Below are 19,708 nucleotides of genomic sequence, written 5' to 3' on the forward strand. Positions count from 1 at the left end.
GACCCATCACAGGAAGTTAAACATGCATAACTATCTCTCAAGTAAAGACCATGCATGTGGTAGGTACAGTGATATAGTCTAAAAGTTCACTTGGATAAAGTTCTGTCTTCAAAAGATGTAATGAAAGTGCTGTCTTATCAAAAGATCATGTGGGGTTTTTAAACTAAAATTTGAAAAAAATTACATGCACTCAAGTTCAAAACTTCTAAAAGTAAGATTTATCTAGGGAGCTGAATGGTGTTATAAATACGTGTCCATGTTGTAGGCAAATAGTAATGATTCATCACATTTTTATATTCTCATATTCTATGTTCAGTTCAATATGATGTGATTTTACGAAATATCACTGCATAATTCCAGTTTACTATTCCAGTGCTATATATATTGTTAAGCCTTTTTCTACAATCATCCACTCACTATGTAAGTTTTCCGGGTGCTGACTTTCTTGAATACAATTGATTAAACTTTGAGCACAGATTCCTGTATGACACTTCAGGTGTTCACTGATCTTTAGAAATAACCTTTAGACCTTAAGTTCTTGTGGGAAAAAGAAGTTTTACTTAATAGGATCATCTAGTTCAGAAATTCTCTAGTGCTTGATAAGTCATAAAATAGACAAGCACATTTCTTTTCTGAAGTACTTAGAGTCCTATTAGTAATGCTTTGATTCCTACTGCTTCTTGTCCTGTTCAGTTAATTAATATCATCCTGTAGTGGAGTGGGCTTGTTCAAAAGCTGAAGCCTCTTTAACTCCCCCACTGTTAGGAAATCATATTAAAACTTCTATTTGAGAGTGACCTTGCTGCTTCCTTTTGTTAGTACATTAATACCACTGAACCAGTATTAGGGAGAGAATGAGTTGTTTGTCCTGCTAGTGATGATAATATTTTGTTTTACTGTTTGAATTGTGGTGTTGCTTTCACAAAAAGGCTCTTGAATATGATTTTACCTAATTAAATCAGTTGATGTGGTAATTAATATGAGAACTCTCCGGCTTTGGTGTTTTGAATGTGACCTAGCAGTTCCTTATATCACCCAAGAAGACTATTGATGAAAAGCCACCAGTATGAACACCAAAGACAAAAAAATAAGAGTTTTGCTTTACACTTTAAATTTCTGAAAGTGGGGTTATTGAACAGTGATTTTGCACAAAAGCAATGTTTCCATACTACAGCTTCTCCCACATTCCATTAAATGGATGACAGACTATTGGTGTTAATTTACACTTTTGGAAGGACTTTCATTTAAATAACGACTTACCTAAAAGGAAATTTCTTGATGCTTATGCTTTATGCTTTCTTTTGCTATCATCAAATAGCATCAAGATCTGGAAACTGCTGTTCTGCTGGTACTGTACAAATAAAAATGATAATTAACACACTCTTACTGCCTCTTTGGCTATAGCTGTTTGGGGGCTGGTTTTGCCACATGAACGTGCTGTGTACAATGGAAGGCAGTTTTTGAGTATTTTTCTGTTTCCACTAATGCTTGATATTGCTGCAAGTGAATGGGTTTAACAAAAGCTGGTATATATGGAAGATAATGATAAAACCAGTTGGAATTAGAGGTGCTGAGAGACTAGGTTTTATTGCTTTCTACAGGATTTTTGTATGATTCCTTTTAAGAATGTTGACCACACACTTTATTTAGTTTAAAAAGACAATAAAACAGGCCACAATCCTCTTCAGGAAGAGAGGTGCCACTTCAGGCCTTTATATGCATCTTTACTCTTCTGATCATTTACCTTTATGCTCTTTTAAGTTTTGATGTTCTCAAAGTCAAAGAGAAGCAGGCACTATGAATTACTGTACTTACATACTGATATATAATAAATCAATAAATACTCCCCCTATCTTTACAACTTTTCCTCCCTTGTGTTTGGGTATCAGACTGTGCAGATGTCCACCACACCCAATTCATCTTGTGAGCTGTCAGCAGCGTTTTCAGTCCTTTTTCTCTTTTCACTTGTTCAATCAGTTTTGTTATTGTTCTGTGACTCCCTCTCAGTCTGTTTGTATAGTTCTAATATTATCTGTTGAAGTACTAGGTAGTAACTCAGCTATGGTTTTCAGTTTGGAGAGGGGAAAAAAAGTGCAGTTTGTACCTGTATTTTATGATAGCTCCATGTATCTCTCCATGTGTGGCACAAAAAGCAGGTATCTTTTTTTTAAATTTATTTTTCTATTTCTGCCATGTTTGTGGTCCAAACTCCTTCTTAATTTGTTTCTGTGGTGCAGTTCTCAATGAATTATGGATGTTGTGGGAAATAAACAATATTCTGTTTACCAAGAAGGATTTTAAAACCTTAAAAAAAATTTAGAAAAACTTAGTTTTTCATTTTACACTGTAGGATTTCAATATAAATTATTCTAGTTGTATTCTGATACTATAAAGAAATTAAATACATTTTTCCCTACCAGTGTGCCCAAGGATTTCACAGGATGTCTTCTCACACTCCCTTCGTATCTAACCACATGCCACATGTAAAGAGGACAAACATCTTAAACTGCAATATGTCAGCTGTTATCAGGCTTCCATGAAAAATGATTAACTACTATCTGTACTTAAATTGTTATTTTGGAATAAAAGATACTTCAAATTGTTGATGTTAAGTTAGCATGTAAGAGAAAGTGCAGAACTCAAAACACAGTTTCTGAACGGAGCCCCAGCACAGTCGTCCCAGATGTACAATCTTAGTGGACCAGGCTTTCTGTCTTTTTTCAAATTCTCATGGATGTTCACCTAACACACCTTTCTACTTGAGAAGTGGAAAACTGAATAGGGATTAAGAGGAAGTGCACAGCAGGGGTGGGTGTGGTTGGGGGTCTGGTTGTTGTTTCCTGTAGCACTTGAGTGTCCCTTTAGCTGGGCCCAGTGAGTGGGGCTCAAAGGAAGGATTCTGCAGGTTTCAATTTTCTAGACATGGTCTATCAGCCTAGACACAGGACTGGGTCAGGTATGATCTGTAGCAGCTCGTGGGCTGCTCAGCAGAAAATCCAGGTGAAAGTTGACATTTTACTGATTTTTCATGAAGTTTGGGTGGGAGGTTTTGCTTGTGGTTTTCATGTACTTCCCCTGTGAGTATTATCAGAGGAAATACATATTTTCATTAACGGGTCACACTTCCTTCTATGTTCACTATGCATTTGGGAATAGCAGTCTTCATCTAAATGCCTTGTCTTCCTTAGATTTGGTTATCTGAGCTGTGCTTTCTCTGTGGATGCACTGCTGTGGGAGCTTGCAGGCTTTAGGCTTTACTGGGTGGGATGCAGCACCATCCCACTGAAGAAGCCTCAGCTGTGGAATTTGTTTACTCTGTAATGTCAAGTGAACCCAAGTCCATTGACTCTGGAGGCTTGGTAAAAAGATTCCTTCTCTCTGAGGGGTTATATAGGAAGTTGAAGTTTGTTTTCATTATGATTGAGAGCTCTTTATTTGATGCTTTTTAAATACTTCAGTAAGTTCTCTTATGCTGGGCATGTTTTGTACTTGAATGAGACTTTGTTGCACAGGGCCACATAATCCTGTACTTTCAATGGTTTCAGAAAACAAAAATCACAGCCTCATTTTAAGCAAACTGTGATTTATGGCTTGTTTAATTCAAATGGAAGAATTGGCAAGAAAATCAGAGAAATTACTTTTCTCCATTAGAACAATTTATTCTTTTAGGTATGTCTGTACTGTAAAGAAAGGGAGTCCAGGACTGAAAGGAGAGCACAGGAAGCAATGGCTCATTGACTGTCCATGCTTCTCCATTGTTAGCATCTGCTTGGTGTGGTTTTGGTCCTGGTGTATTGATGCCTTGAAGTGGCTACCTGAAAACACAGGCTAGACAAGATTAAAAAAATAAGAGTAGGTATTTATTTGAAGAGCCTTCAAAGGTACACCTTGGGAGTCAAAAGCCTCCACCCAAGATGGACCCTGGGCACAAGTTCTTCACACTTTTATAAATTTGGTCCATTTGCATATCAGAGTTAATTCTCCAATTATAATTTCAGTTAATGATGTAATTACCCCAAACTTGCCCCTCCTCTCAAAGGCTTTAGTTTACATGTTTTTGGGGCCGGGGTCAACAAGGTGTCCTTGAGGTGCAAACCTAGAGAGGGTTTGTTATGTCTAACCAGCATGAAGCAGCAGTAGCTAACAGGCCGTATGAAATTTCAGTTACATACTGGGCAGTACAGGATTTGAAAAATATAAAAGTTAAAACCTAAGGCATCATTCCCCCCCCCCAAGTGACGTTGGTTGGTTGGTTTGTTTCCAGTGCAGGGTGAATGGAATCGTGTTCAGCCTGTGCTGCAGCCCACCAGGGAAGTACATTTGTGCTGTGAAACTGCATGCATGGATTAAATGCTTTAGGATGTCAGTGCAAGTCAAGAGAGGGTGTTTGAATGATATCCCTTGAGAGCAGGAATAGTGCTGGAGGGCTCCAGAGGGCCAGGAAAGAATAAACCTGATGTTGAGTTAATATCTTCTGAACAGCCTCCCTGGGGTAAACTGTCCCCCAAAATGTCTTGGGAGGAGTAGCAGAGACGTAAGATTTTAGACAGTCAACTGCAGCAACAGAATGGTTCATGAAGTGTCTGATAGCAGAGTGGTACTGACAGGTAAACTGCTCCCCAGCACTGTTTTAGTTGCATCCTGTGAGAGCTGGGACTGAAGGTGCCTTGATTTGAATTTTCAGTTACTTGGGCTTGAATCTTTAATATATTGTGCAAAGACAGTTTGCAAACTGAACTTTAAAATAAATACTTATTAGAAGGCTTCTCTGGGAATCTTCTTCCTGAACAAAACCAAAAAACCAACCAAACAAAGACAAAAACCCACCACCAACAATAAAAAACCAAACCCCAAACCAACCAACCAATCAACCAACCCAAAACCACCCCAAGACCCAAACCAAACCAAAAAAACTACTTTAAGTAGATTTTGGTTTTAGAAAATACCTTCATTGAAATAAAGTGTGCTCATTTTCATAGTGTTTCTTCTGCTGGAATAAAATACTTAAAATGTCAGCTTCTTAGCACATAGCTAGAAACTGATAATTATTTAAACCAGCTGCCTAGTTGCAGTGTATGGTGAGATTCATCACTGTGATTCACTAGCACATCAGAAAAAAAAAAAACGCAAAAAGCAGCCAAGTGAAAATGCTATGGATAGATAAAATGTGAAAAGTACTTATTCACAGTTGGTGCATGGTGGTGGTTTATTTTTAAAAAGTGCAACCTCTATTAGAAGTTTGATTAAAATAAGTGAGTCAGTTTCTGTTATATCTGACAGCTATAAATTTGTTACAAGCTTTCCAAAGAAAATACATGAATAACACTTTTTTTTTTTTTCATGTATTTATTCACCAAACCCTTGCATCTGTAAGTACAAGAAAAGGATGCTCATCACTGCAAAATTTCTGCAGGTCTTTAATTAGAAACATTTCCCTGTAAGCAGGTGACTGTATTCGAGGGAAAAGAGAAACATACCTATTTGGCTATACTTCATACATTTCATGTCCATTCTATTGCTTGTCCATAGAAATAATGTACAAAAATTATTCAGTGTAATTTCAGCATCAAGAGTAAAAGCCACAATTTGTCCTGGCATTGATTATTTGAAAATGTTGTTCATTGTCGGTAGTTAAGCCTTGTTTCTGTGTTAGGATATTGAACATTGTAACCGAAACTTTCCTCCCTTCCATCCTCATTCCTGCGACAAATGTCCTCAGAAGGGAAGAATGTTATGAGTCGCATCAAAAGCTTAGTAAGTGATGCATTACTGTATGAAAAATAATGTGATTTATGTTTGCCACTGAAGTTGTTCATTTTATTCACAGAACTGGTCTTCAGTACAACCCAAATCCTTCTTGATAACAGCCTGTTGCAAGTTCTTGCACATCACTAAAACTAATTAAAACCAGGTGGATTCTTCCCATGTAGCAGTACCACCCAGCTGAATGAAATGTAGATAACTTATATGAATTGTTAGAGAGGATGTTGTTTTCCCTAGGGACCTTACTGGAATGCTAGGATTCTCTAAAGCTGCATTTCTGAACAGAAAAAGAATCATATTTTAACTATGATATCCTTATTACTTTGTTTATAAAACCTGAATTTAAGTTGGCACTGTAGAGAAGAGGAAACCCTGAAGGAAACTTAATTTTTGAAACCTGATCTCTGTGTGAAAGTCTCTGTGAAACTCCGGTATAAAGATTTGAAAGGTTTCCTTTAGAAACTCAAATCTACATAGCTAAGTTTTGTTGGTTTTTTTGGTTTTTTGTTTTTTTTTTTTTTTTAATTTTGTGGTGTCACATTTTTCACAACTCAGTTTATCTTTCAAAAATATGAATGAGATAGCAGAATCATGAGCTGTGTTTACTGAGTATTCCATTTATGAACTAAATGATCTGCTTAATCTTGTGATTTATTACTAGTTTGATAGTTCTCCTTAATTAATAGGAGTTTGTTTTATGTGGGCTAATGATACTGGTTTCAATCAACGTGTGTAGGGCTGTACAGAAGGGGACATGGAGGAAGAGTAGGGGGCCAGCTGACCTGTGCTGCATTTTCATGGAGTGCCAGCAAAGTTCAGACTGCCCTCTTTTTCTGGGCAGAATGAATAGAAGGCTGGAAAAACAAATCGGCACAATGAAAATTTTTTAAAGACAGAAGTACTTGTATCTAAGCCAGCTGTAAGTTTTGAAGTGCACTTATCTTTGCAAATCAGACTATGCAAAGTAGTCCAAATACAATATTTGTATCAAATGTCATTGTAACAGACCTCAAAGATGGTCTCTCTGTAAAACAGCATATTAAAAAAAAATGACCCAATATGAAGTGGAATTCATTATGTTAGTCTTTCCAAGCCTAGCCAATTTTAATTTTGGGTCTTTTTTCTTGACTGACTCAAGTTCTTTGCAGTCTCAGAAGACAAGTTGAATAAAAGAATAAAATAATAGAACATTGAGAATAAAACAATAGAGCATTTCATATATTTACCCACAGTGGGCCATCAAGTCACATCAAAATACACGTTTATATAGGAATTTTAGATTTGCAGAAATCTCTAGATCTTAGTAACATTGCAGTGTTTTAACTTTGCTACATCAATAATTATTTTTTGTGTTCCTGTGAGTCAGTGTTGTTACATTTGCATCTAGACTTGAGATTTTATGTGGTAGGTGTGTGCTGGGGCAAAGCACTTACTGTTCATATACAATGGGAAATGCTAAGAGCAAGATAAGTTATGATGTCTTGTGTAACTGACTGTTTAAAAACTTTACAAAAATAAAAAGTTGATTTAAAAATCTCAAGTTTGCTAGTTAAGAGCATAAAATTTATTTTGAAATTTTTTTGGTCTACTTTCTAACTTATTGCAAGCTGCATGTCTTATTTTGAAATGTACTTTAGTGAACTAGAGAAGTGTAATTTATTGTAAATGTTACATTAAAAGACTCATTTCTCAGGCAGTTGGAATTAGATTTTTTCAGAGACAAATGTTTCTTATGCACTTTGCATAATCATTACATTAAAACCCCAATTTCTCAAGTTGCTAAACCAAACTGCATTTCTTTTGCATATTGGAAGGTTTTTAAGGGGTAACATCTTCAGAACAAGGGCATGTTCATATTGTATTGCTTCTGAAATAGCTGGGAACATATGGTGATGGAAAGTCACTAAACCACTTGTGAAATTCACAGTAGCTTAATATAAGGAAGAATAAACAACTTTTTCAATGGCCTGCATGCAGGGCCAGTCTGCAAGTGTATGTGATGGTGGTGGCGTTTGATGGTCAGGCATAGCTTAATTACTGAATTTCTACTATGCAGAGGTTGTAACAGGAAAAAATTTTTGGACTTGCCTGTTTTTGTTTGTCTCTCCTCTAGAAAATTAAATACTTTGTCTGTATATGTGAGCTATCCATGGTATGATTCCTTGTACCTCCCTGCTACGGCAGCCACTGCAAAGTGATTTTATTGTCCTCTAATCTACTGGAACAGTTTTTAACATGTCTTTTGCTTTACCCGCCTTTTTGCAGACTGGGAAGCCCAACAAGTACCTTAGTGGTAATTTAGAAACTACTAGTAAAGTGTGGGCATTTAGCAGTGTTAGAATTTTCAAGCTGGAGTCAAAATTCACTTCTTGACATATTTCTTGACTGTGCTTTTATTTAATAAAGAAGAAACTATGCACTTCAGGAAATGGTAATCTTTATTTATGGCTATGATGGGAAAATGCAAATGAAGCAGTGAATTTTGTGATTAGTATTTTACAGAGCAGTCACTTACTATAATTATATGTTTTAGATCAGTGGAATTATCATGTTCTATTAACCAGATTATTTCCTGACTTCTTGTAGGATTCTGAGTAACAACAAGATCTTGTGGTTGAAGAATGGCTCTTTCTTCGGGCTGAGATCCCTGGAGAGACTGTGAGTAACTGACCAGCCTTGCTCCACCTTCAATTAAAAAGTCTTTCTACTTTAAATATAGAAACAAACATCAGATAATGAAGTTGAGACGTTCTGAACTGTATTGCACAGTAGAGTTTCTAGGCAGTCATCAGCTTAAGAAACAGCATAAAAATGAGTGCATGGGGATGGACGTGGAAAATACAGGAAAGCACTGCCATCAGTTTGGAACTAAAATAAACATGCAGTCAAAGGCTTGTACCACACTATGTACACTATCACAGGAAAGACTGCTATATGTAATGGTAACACTAATATACCTGACATGTAGTTTGGGTTATTTAACTCACTGGTCTCCAATACTTCCATTTTAGTTCTATACTAATTTTAATTTTTTCTGTATTTTAATTATAATATCAACAAATTGGACAGCATTTATCACAGGAGCAAACAATGATATTGATAAAGCTCCATGGCCATGTATTTCTAGCCAGTATTTGGAGGGGGAAAGAGGAGCTCAGGAGCAGCTAATGAGTTAGGAAGAAAACATTTGGAAACTTCAATGGAAATAAATAAGCAGTAACAGCTATAGTATAACACTACTTTCTGTATAGATAGGTCAGTCATTTGAGAATAATTGTGAACAAGCCTAAAAGGCGACTTTTTATATCTTTAGGCAACTTATGGTGCCAGTACATCTAAAATGAGTAATTATGTCATGCCTATCTTACAATATCTCCTGCAGCTTGAGCTAAATTACTTTCATACTGCTTTGTAAGAATAGCTTTATTATGTAGAACTGTTGATATAAAATAGTTGCTACATTCATGAATGCATGAATGTATTCTGTGTAGTATGACATATGAAAATCAACCTTTTTTGCTATAGATGTGTGTGATATGCATGCTGTTTATGGTTGTGGAATAAAGTGGGTAAGTATATCATACTGAGATGTTTGAATATCCTAACGGTGATTTAAAAATAAACAACTTATTTCAAGGTCTCAAGCAATCCCTTAAGCACCTTGAAGGGTTTGGATAAAGTGACTGTCAGAACATTTATGCTAAGTAATATTAGATTTTCTCTGTATATAGTTATAGTTGTATCAAATACTTAATGTTAAATATTGATATATTAAATGATAGGGAATATTAAATAGTATAGAATGGAGAGTGGTGTCTTATTTACTAACTGGTTTAATACTACATTTAACAGTGATATGAGGTTTGTAAAGAAGTCTATAAATATTTTAGACAAAAAAATTTAGAACACGGGATAGGATTACGAATTTATTGCAAGAAGGGAAATTAGTAAATTAAATTCTTATGTAATATAAGTAAATGTAAGTAATGTAGTGTTTAGAACTAAAGGAAAACATTTCCTCTGAGGTTTTTTTTAGGGTTTAATTTACATTGGGAAATTATATGAGTATGTACTTTTAAGAAGTTTATTAGTTAACTAGTGAGATAAATACTTCAACATGAAAAGACATTACAAGCAAAACTAAGAACGGTGAGAAAACAGAAAAAGTGCCTGAGGTGTGTAGCCTCAAGTACCATCTCCATCTAAACCATTTTCATTTTCCTGTACTGATTTTTCACAACAGTACAGATAAAATGAATATCATCTCCTCTGGTTATAATTCTGTTTGGCTATAGTATTAATATAAAATCCATGAGTGATCCATTAATTGAAGACTGGAATTCAAGTGATGACATTCTCATGATTCAGCCACTCTATTTCTGCTTCATTTGGGGCCAGTCTGGCCCCATATGCTTCTTATCAGTATCTGTGAAATCCCAGTTTCAGCTGGAGGGGTGAGAACAGCTGGAATAGTCTACTAGGAGGTGAGTGTGAATGAATTACAGCTGGATGAGCGCTCCTAGCTCTTGGACAAAGGTTTCCCCAGCTTTGCCTTTTCCACAGAACCTAATTCAGAGCAGTACTTCAGGTGCTCAAAATGGAGAACTATGGCAGCAACTGTTGTCTTTACTGTGACTTGTTAAAATGGACCAAAAACTTTCATTCCTTGCCTGAAAGGAAGTACTGTAGCAGGAAAATCCAGCTTCCTTTAAAACAATATTAAGTTTACAAGGATTAGGTGCTTAGGAACACAGGTGTGCTGGAGTTAAGAATTACTTATTTAATTTGGCTTTGCACTCCTTGTGGTCCTGTTCAGAACAAAAAATAATGTGAATGCCATAGAGGAAAGAGTCATGTAAGTCAGTAAATTTTTTTTTTTTACAGTTACCATGAGATCATGAGTTAGAAGAGTGTTAGCTTACATAGAAAATGAAATCATTCAATGTCAAACTGTAAAACTTCTGAAAAGTGAAATTTCAGGTGGAACTGAATGACTTGTATAGTCTGGCTCTTACCTGTTCTGGAGTCCTTAAACCCTCTTTTTGGGTAAAGAATGGTTTGAAACCCTACTCCAATAAGTGATTGAAAACTTTCCCCCTATTATTTTATTTTTCAATGCATTTCACAACAAGAAATGCAATAATATCTAGTAAAAACTGTATAATAATGATCAAAATACATGCATGAAATATTAATACCTTTACTGGGCATTTTGTAAAAATGCTTTGAAAAACACTGACTCACAAAAGGTGCACTTTCTGTTTTATGTACATTTATGAACAGTGACTCATGAGTGATCTGTAGAGATGGCAATCCTGCTCCACAGTTACAGTTTTCTGAAATAAAGAATTGCTGCCATGTGCTGGTTTGGAAAGGCTGGCTCACAAAGGTGACATGGCATCTGGGTTATGATATGCCTCTGTGCCACAGAGCTTACACTGCAGTACTAACAAGTGGCATTAAGAAGTGAAGATCATAACTTAAATACCATGAGAGAATAAAAACTTTCTGTAAACTTAGATATGATAATGCTGCCCAGTTATATGGTCCTTGAGTTGGAGTAAAATCAGAAGTGTGGGTAAGAATATAAATAAGATTGTTTTTGAAGCAAGTGTGGTAAAGGAACTGTTTGTTAAAATATGAAGAGCTGCGTGGAATTTAACCAGAAAAGACTTAAAGGCCATAAATTCTATAAATGAGAATGCACGCCTTGAACCCATTTCTGTGATACACCCTGTGGAGATGGCTGGCTTCACATTCAGGAGGCTGAGAATTCAGTTTGGATCTGAAGCTCAGGGCAAAGACTTGACAGCTTGTAATGATTTCAGTTCTAGTGCTTTCCCTGTCTGCAGTCAGTGTCCTGCCTTCCCAGAACAGCAGGAGTTATCACAGACATTTAAATAAGTTTTTCCTATGCTCTGGCTACCGTACAAGAAAGGCAAGTTGGGCTTTCAAAGCCATGAAAGAGCGAGGTAGCCCTTTCAAGTTAAGTCTCAGAAATCTGAAAGCTCTCATTTAGTAAAATATTTGGAGGGGTGTGAACAACTGAATTGTCTATGTAATTTGGTGGTGTACTTATTCCATAAATCAGAACAACATATTAAATAGAAAAAATGGTGATAGTTTGCTTCTTTAAGACTTATTTTTATTTACTTATTTTTGTCTTCTGGGCATGGGGTTAAGCATGCTATTACCCAAAGAATCATAGGCTAGTGCAGGTTACCAAGTGACTTGCAGATGCCTTATCATGGCCGTATGTGGTATTGATGCTGCTCCAAAGACATTCCCATCCCCCTCCAGTGTGCAGCAAAGTAATAGTATTAGTGCCAGCTGTGGCAAGGCTTTTTATGCCTGAGAATATTTGGCCAGCCATAGTCCATGGGATGCTTCTGAGGGCAGAGACCAATGTGGTTGGGCCAGGTGCTCCAGCTGTGCTGGACCTAAAGCCAAGATCCAGACTAGGGAAATAAATCTTTTGCCCTCATCCTGGTGCCAGCTGGCACAAAACAATGTGTACTTCAGCTATTATCCACACTGCTAATTTTCTTACTTTGCACAGCAGCCACTGCACCACAGTTGCCTGGACAGCCCCTGCCCTGAGCTACCTCCCTATGTTACCTCTCACTGGGGCAACGTGTTGTGGCTTCCTCGCTGTGGACTCCTGCTGCTGTGGGATTGATTGTGTGCTTAGTATTTTCAGGAGTGGGTGTATGAAGTTGCTATCTCTCTGTTTCATTACCAAATGCACTTTTTCATTAGATTTATAGGAGCATTATACCTCTGAGACTTGCTCCTTTGTCCCAGTGACTGAAACTCTAATGGGTTCAGAAGCTGTTGGGAGGGAACCAGAAAATAAAAATAAAGAAACATACACAAACAGTCCATGGTTGCATAAGCAGTTTCCTTGGGAAATCAGGATGAAAGATCACTCGGCAAGATTACACATTTTTCACAGTTGAGCCAGAAGAAAAGCATGCCAGGCACTAATAAGCAGCAGTGACTGTTTAACAGAAACTTACTTTGTTACATTTTCTAGACAAAGAAAAATAATACTGAAGTATCTTTAAGAATTTAGCATTGAATTTATTTTTTGTTTTATTTTTTTAGTGCTATAGATGTCTTACTCAACCAGGCCTCACTTAGGTGGTGTGTAGTTTTATTAAGTGCTGCTGTAGTGTGAAGTTACCAATCACGTGTCAGTGCTGCACAGCCACAGGTTGTCCTCAGTTATTATCAGACAAGATTGCCTAAAAGCTACTTCAAATAGATTTCAGTGGGACATTCTGCAACTATATGTTGTGGTGTGTAATAACACACTCTACTGAGGGATGAAAAGGGCTAGAAAGACGAGCATAACAAATCAGAACATAGAAAAAACACGCTGTTATGCAGTTGTTACAGAAATATGATACTTAGAAGTTCTTTAGCAAAATTCAAGTGATGGAAGCATAAAATAAAAAGGTTAGACATTTTTAAACATGCAATTTACATTTTCTAAATTACTGTCCTCTTCATTTTTTCCCTGCTCATACATTTGAAATGTGCATGTGCGCACACATACAAAGAAACAGATGTTCTTCCTAGGTACTGTGAAGGATTGGAAATATGCTCAAAGAAATTGTTAAACAATTTTACTTTCAACACATTGCGTATGACATCTTTAAAGTTAGAAACTTCATAGAATAAATTTAGAAATACGTGTTCTTTTTTTGATTGTTGTAAAAACAGAAAAATACTGGTTATTATGAACTAATAATATTTCAGACTGACAGCCACGATCCAGCTGTGCAACGTTTTTGGCTTTTTTTTTTTTTTCCTAGAAGATCTTGCAGCTGAGGAGTGTGCCCCTAACTGTGCAGGCACTTTTAATAGAAAATAAATTAATAATTTTGGAGACCTCAAATGCCACTGAACTGTGTGTTTAGAGAAATGCTATGATGGTACTCAAGGAAAGGGAAATTTAAAAGTCTGTTTCTTAGGGCTGTTTGTTGTGTAAATAGCTGTAGTATGAATAAAACTATTCTGTTTTATCTAGTTTTTGTATTTGGAGAAATATGGAGAAAGAAAACTCTATGCAAACTCCTTTCAAGCATCTGAAGTTTTCTTTCCACTTCTTGCAGTTCAAATCCTGCATGGATTTAGTAGGATCTCTAGGACTAGTTGGTAATGATAGCAAGTTATTTCTTTATTCTCAAAGAACAAAAGGATAGGTCCTGCAACCATTATTTTTTCTTGTTTGGTGCTGTGTCTAGGACACCCAAGGAAATCTAAGCAGATTTCCATGTAAAATTTCTTACCGTGTTGGCTTGTAATTGTTTACAAAAGCTCATTAGGCTGCATTACTGTTTGAAGTGATCGATCATATTCTGGTAGATGCAGAAGGATGGGAATAGTCATGGGGAAGGATTTTTCTCCAGGAGCAAGACTGTGCTTTGTGCCTGTACTCTAAACTAGACTGAAGACAATTCATGTTCCTCTCAGCAGTCATTGAACTTTGAGTTACCTTTTTGGTTTCAGTGTCAGATGAAGAGATTATCTTTTTAATTATGATGATGCCAGTGTTTGCATGAGGCAGGAGAGTTCCCTTTGTCAGTCCTAAATGCAGCTAATGGAGCTGGCAGGTTGATATTAATTGATAGGTATGTTTGCCTGCAGTATAGTCTGTACAAAGGCATTTGTAAATACTGAGCTTAAAAAACAAAGTTCTGAAAATTCATGAATTACTGAAGTTAAGGTACTGGTTCATTCAGACATACATGTATTGCAGATAATTGGTTTGGAGGGTTGGAGATGCTCAGGAGATGAAGAGCTTTACAAATACTGGAAGAGAAAAGAAACCCAGTGAATGTAGGCAGTAGACAGATCAGAAAGAGGAAAGAAAATAGTTATGCATATAATAATCATTTATCGCCTAAAATTAGAATAGCTCTTTGTGGAATGAATAGTTTTTAAGGCTCATCCTGGAGCATGGGGAAAAGCAATTTCTACCAAGAAAATGAATGTTAAGCTAGTAAATTGAACTGTATTCTTCAGAGCTTAATACACACAGCTCCTTAGCCATCTCTTTTTTTCATTGGTAGTAAATGCCACAGTCACCTGCTGTAAGATTTTTGTTCTGGGGCTTTTATCATATCCCTGGGTTAGAACCAGATTCCTTGCCCATCCTGGCGCTCCTGCATCTCCTGAGGCCAGTCTGTCATTGTGGTGGCTGCAGCCCAGGGATTTTGCCTCTCTTTGGTGCTTGGTTCTCTGTCATTGTGGTAATTTTGGTCATATTACTCAATAATGCCAGTGTCAGATATATTCTGGTACAGACAGAAGATAGAGATGTTCATTTAAATGAATGTGCTCTTTAAATATCTAACTTCATGTACCTGTCAATGACAATTGTAACATATCGTTGAATTATTGAAAAATAATTAAATGCATGTCAAAAAAGAGTATTCTTTTCCATAAAATCAATTTAGTTCTACAAAATACAATTTCTGTAAAATCATTTTAGTATTTTAAAATTTTAATGGCATGGATTGGTGAGATTGGTATGAGCCTGATATGAGACTGAAAGGAGATATGAAAATGATCTTGTAGCACCAGAACACCTTCAGTTCCTCACTACCAAGGGGTTTTTTTAGCATCAAATAAGAGTTCCTCATTAACATTTACAACATTTGAATTGCATCTGGTAAATCATGCAAAACCACAAATTTGGTAATTGAAAATAAAATTTAATTTTACAATGAGAAGTTTCCCCTATCAGTTAATTAGCTAGAATTGTGTTACGATTTCTAACTGACTGTGTGAGTTGAACAAAGTTTTTACCTGATTGTATTTATTTATTGACAGATTTCTTTTGTCATTATCTGATTCTGGAAGATGTTATATTTTAGGCATTGCATTCAATTAAAAATACAGCTTTTTAACTTCTAGATCTTTTACTTGAAAACCATCCTTCTTAATCATAAAGGACTTTGTATAAATAGGGAAATTTATGCATGCTGTAGCAAGTCTCTGATGGTTAGGTAATACAATATTTATATGTTGATGTTAAACAAGAATCTTTTGAAAGAAGAAAATCTGTGAAAGAAGAGGCTTTTATTTGAGAGAAATGATGGGAAATGAAGGACTGTCTTATTTTAGAGATTTTTTAAAAATTTTCATTCAATTTTTGTCTCATCACTTAATCTCTCTCTACTTCTCTGTTTTTTATCGGTATTGCTTATTTAATGTCTCCAAATCTAGTAATACTGGGAGATCTCAGCTTATCAGGAGAGAGAAGGCAAGAAAAAGTATATTGATATTTGTGTAATGCCAATTATTTTACATTTCTACCTTATGTGGAATCTATGTACATTCCTGCCCTGACTGGGAAGAAGCCTTAATGGGCACAAATACCCAAGCCCAGACAGAGGATACTGATGCTTGTTGAAAATACCTGCCTGGTTACTTAAGTAGCAAGAAGCAACAGTAGACCTAAGGAGCCTTGGAAAATATCAAGTCCTTGGATCTGGACGTGGAAAAGCCACTGTTGTTCCTCACTGTTGGTAAAGAAGTACCGGGTGAATTGCTTTTCAAAGTAAGTATCATTTTGCTGCAGGCAGTGTTTTAATGAATTGCACAGAAGGAGGGTATCCAGTTTGCTATCATTGCATAGAAATTTTCAAAAACCAGAGAAGGAGAAACAGAGGCAGGATCAATGTCACAAGTCAAACTGGGCAAACTTAATTAAAAATTGCCTTTTCATTTTAATTCTGTGGTCCTTTATGGATCTCTTTATCCCATCCTATGACTAACCTGAGTATGTACACTTTTTGACACTGCACTCCCTAAAAACAAATAAACAAAAAAACCACCAACCAAAATAAAACAACCTCCCCAAACTCTCTAAATGCCAGAACCCATTATGTTCTACTGTGCAGTATCAAAGAGAGATTTAGCATTCTATCAGGAGTTTTAAGACTTTTGCTATTCTTAATATGACTGTCAGAAACATAGGAGTTAGAAATTAAAAGTAAAATTATATTACCCTCTTTCTAAGAGGCTGTACGTACGTAAGTCTCACAACCATGAAGTATCTATCAAAGCACTTGTAATGCAGTGTGACAGAAAGATAATGCATTTTTCCCTCTATTCATTTGTTATTTACCAGTACAAAGTCACAATACAGACTATTAGACATCACGTACATTATATTTTAGAGAATGAGACAACAGGAGAATACCCTGTATGTCTATTGCTGTAGAGCTGCTATGCTGTAATGTGCAAAAGAAGCAGTAATTCTAGAGAGAATTTTTCCTTTGGGATATTACAATGCTGTTGAAAAATAGCAGTAATTAAGTCTGAAAAAAAGGTTAGTAAATCAGTCCCATTGGTCTAGTGCAAGGGTCCAGAACCAGGTGTGCTTCTTGTCCTTTCTTTATACCTTAAGCATGTTTTTTGTTTGCCTCCTAAACTGCCACATTCATTTCTGTGGTTCTGTGGGGTACTTGTTTTCCTCTGATAGGAACAACATGGGCTACCAGGCGACGTCTATGCTCTTAATTCCGTGGTTTATAGTGAGATCTCAGAGCTGCTCAGTGCTGCCTTCCCTGGCAGGCGCTGCTCGTGGGTGTGACTGGTGTTCACGTCACTCTGAATGCACTGCTGAGATTACATTCCTCCAGTTCTGGCATGAAACTATGGGTTCAGCTTGGGCATAAAATTGCCAGCTGCTGGCATGGACGTGGTACAGCACTGGTGTTCAAGATGTCAGTGGTTTGCCAGGCTGCGTCGATGGACTTTTGAATGTAACTATTTGCATTTTTTTCCCCAGCAAAACAGATTTCTGTTGGAAATGTGAGCATGGCAAAATAAAAATGTTCAGTGGGGGGGACAGCAGTTTTGCAGGACTGTCTTTGTCATAGGCACCAGTGTTTCATTTCAACTGCTTTGTATTCACAAAATATAGAATCTTTTTTGATTGATAAAGCTGAACTATACCTCTTAGGACTGATGCAAGCTGTGTTTCTATGCAGAAAGGCAGACTGGTTGAAACAGTAGGAAAAACAGAAATGTGGTTTTAGTGCAGTTTGTATGAAATCAGAGGGAAGCATGCTGGGAAGCCAAGCCAATAAAAATTAGTGTTAGTTCATCAGCAACTGAGCTAATCTTGTGAAGGGAACTGTGAGGTGAATTGGTAGCTGAATCCTTTTATTCACTATGTGGTTTTGATTCCTCAGCTGTAGGCTATGGGTGGAATAACACTCTCCAAAAAATACTATATATTAGTCATATTCAGATGCAACATAGTCTTTAAAATGTTTACTGTCAAGAAGACAAAAAAGTTGCCTCCCCTGGTAGTATTGATACATAAAATGTGAGACCTCAAGTTCTGACTAGGAACATCTCAATATCATATGGCGTTGGGTTAAAGTGAGTGTCCAAAGAGAAGCTCCAAACTCAATCCTTTCCCCGCCCTGAGAGTTTTCTGGGCCCTACTGATAGTGATAGCTTTTCTTTTTGTGTCTCCATCTCTGACTTGATATCAATTGACAGACATTTCTCAATTGCTTACTTATAAGTACAAAACCCCCTATGTATATAAGTTATTGTGTGCCAAAAGTGCATGTCTGTAGACTAGGCTGTGAGGTCTCAGATGAAAACATGCTATTACTCATTCATATTATGCTAGTCTGTAAATGCTCCAAGGGTACCAATGACCCTGGGAGCTTGCTGCCCTCAAAACTTCTGGGGATGCCTGCAGAAAGCACGGCTTGTTCTCTGATGCTTGTGCGTTGCCAATAATGTCTGAGAAGGCAAAATAAAAAAAAAAAATAGAATTGACTTGAAAAGAAATGGAAAGAAGGGCTATGGTTTATGCCAGTTTAGTTTAAGGAAAAAAAAATCCCCAAAATGAGTTGTCTGAAGTAGTTAGGAAAGCTGATGTAATATAACAGCTGTGGGCAGTTTTTCTCCCCACTTCTTAATATAGACAGAATTGATTAGTTGAGTGTAGTATAGTGCTGCGTGTGTCAAGTAGGTACAAAATGGTTGTTCTCACGAGAAAATTGCATGCAGACTTAGCACATGATAAGCTGTCTTGTGTTAACACAAATTGCCTCGTTCTTGAAATGGAAAGTGACTGGGAGAGCTATAGAGGATGTTTGTATAGTCTGAGCTATGCACATATTCTGGGAAAAAAAAAGAATTACAAAATTCCACTATGTGCTGCTTTAGAAAGTGTTTTGCTGAGGAGAATACAGAGAGAAACGTTGTGCTGGAATAAAATGCATATTTTTATTTGCTTGTTAACTTGGAATAATGAAATAAAATTGGTATATGCAATGGTAGTGAGATTCATCTGATAAAAATAGGCAGTTTAAGTTAAAAATAAGCCACTTGAGTTAGCATAATGTAAGAAACTTGTTGAAGCATAAGTAAAATGTTTTTATCATGCCTTTATAACCCAGGAAACTGCCAAAGGGGCAACTTGAATCTCTGAAAGTCAATTAATCTCCGTCTATGAAAAAGTATAAAAGATGCTAAATCAGGAAAAAATATTTTAGCTGTAGGTGCCTGTAAAAGCCAAATTTATTAAAAAGCATACCCTCTCAGCCATAACTGTAACATTTCTGCGATGATGCTATAATTAATAGCCGATGAAAGAAAGGTTTACAGCTAATATATGTACTTAGACACATGGTACATTTATTACTTTCACCAAGTGTGTTTTACCATTTTTTTTACATTCAATATTCCCATTTGTTTGTTCATGCAAAGCAAGTTAATACTTTTTTAAAGACCTTAAAGACATGCTTTTCAGCTGAAAGGGCAGTTTAAAGTACATTGTGTTCAGAACAAAACAGTGTTTTATGTGCTATGTCAGCAGCTAAATTGAGAATTTGATGCTTTTTTCCCCTTTGTCCCATTAATTGCTTTTAGGTATTTCTGAGAAGTGCAAGTGCCTCAC

General features: G+C 36.5%; 1 protein-coding gene across 1 annotated transcript in view; it reads left to right on the forward strand.

Moving 5' to 3' along the window:
* Nucleotides 1-19,708, forward strand: part of LOC125329394 (adhesion G protein-coupled receptor A3-like) — a 263,741-nt gene that overhangs the window by 39,472 nt on the left and 204,561 nt on the right. The window contains exon 2 of the mRNA XM_048311313.1: nucleotides 8,350-8,421. Coding sequence (XP_048167270.1) covers nucleotides 8,350-8,421 — 72 coding nt within the window. The remainder of the gene's footprint in view (nucleotides 1-8,349; nucleotides 8,422-19,708) is intronic.

The sequence above is a fragment of the Corvus hawaiiensis genome, chromosome 8 (assembly GCF_020740725.1).
Source record: "Corvus hawaiiensis isolate bCorHaw1 chromosome 8, bCorHaw1.pri.cur, whole genome shotgun sequence".
Taxonomy (NCBI): Eukaryota; Metazoa; Chordata; class Aves; order Passeriformes; family Corvidae; genus Corvus; species Corvus hawaiiensis.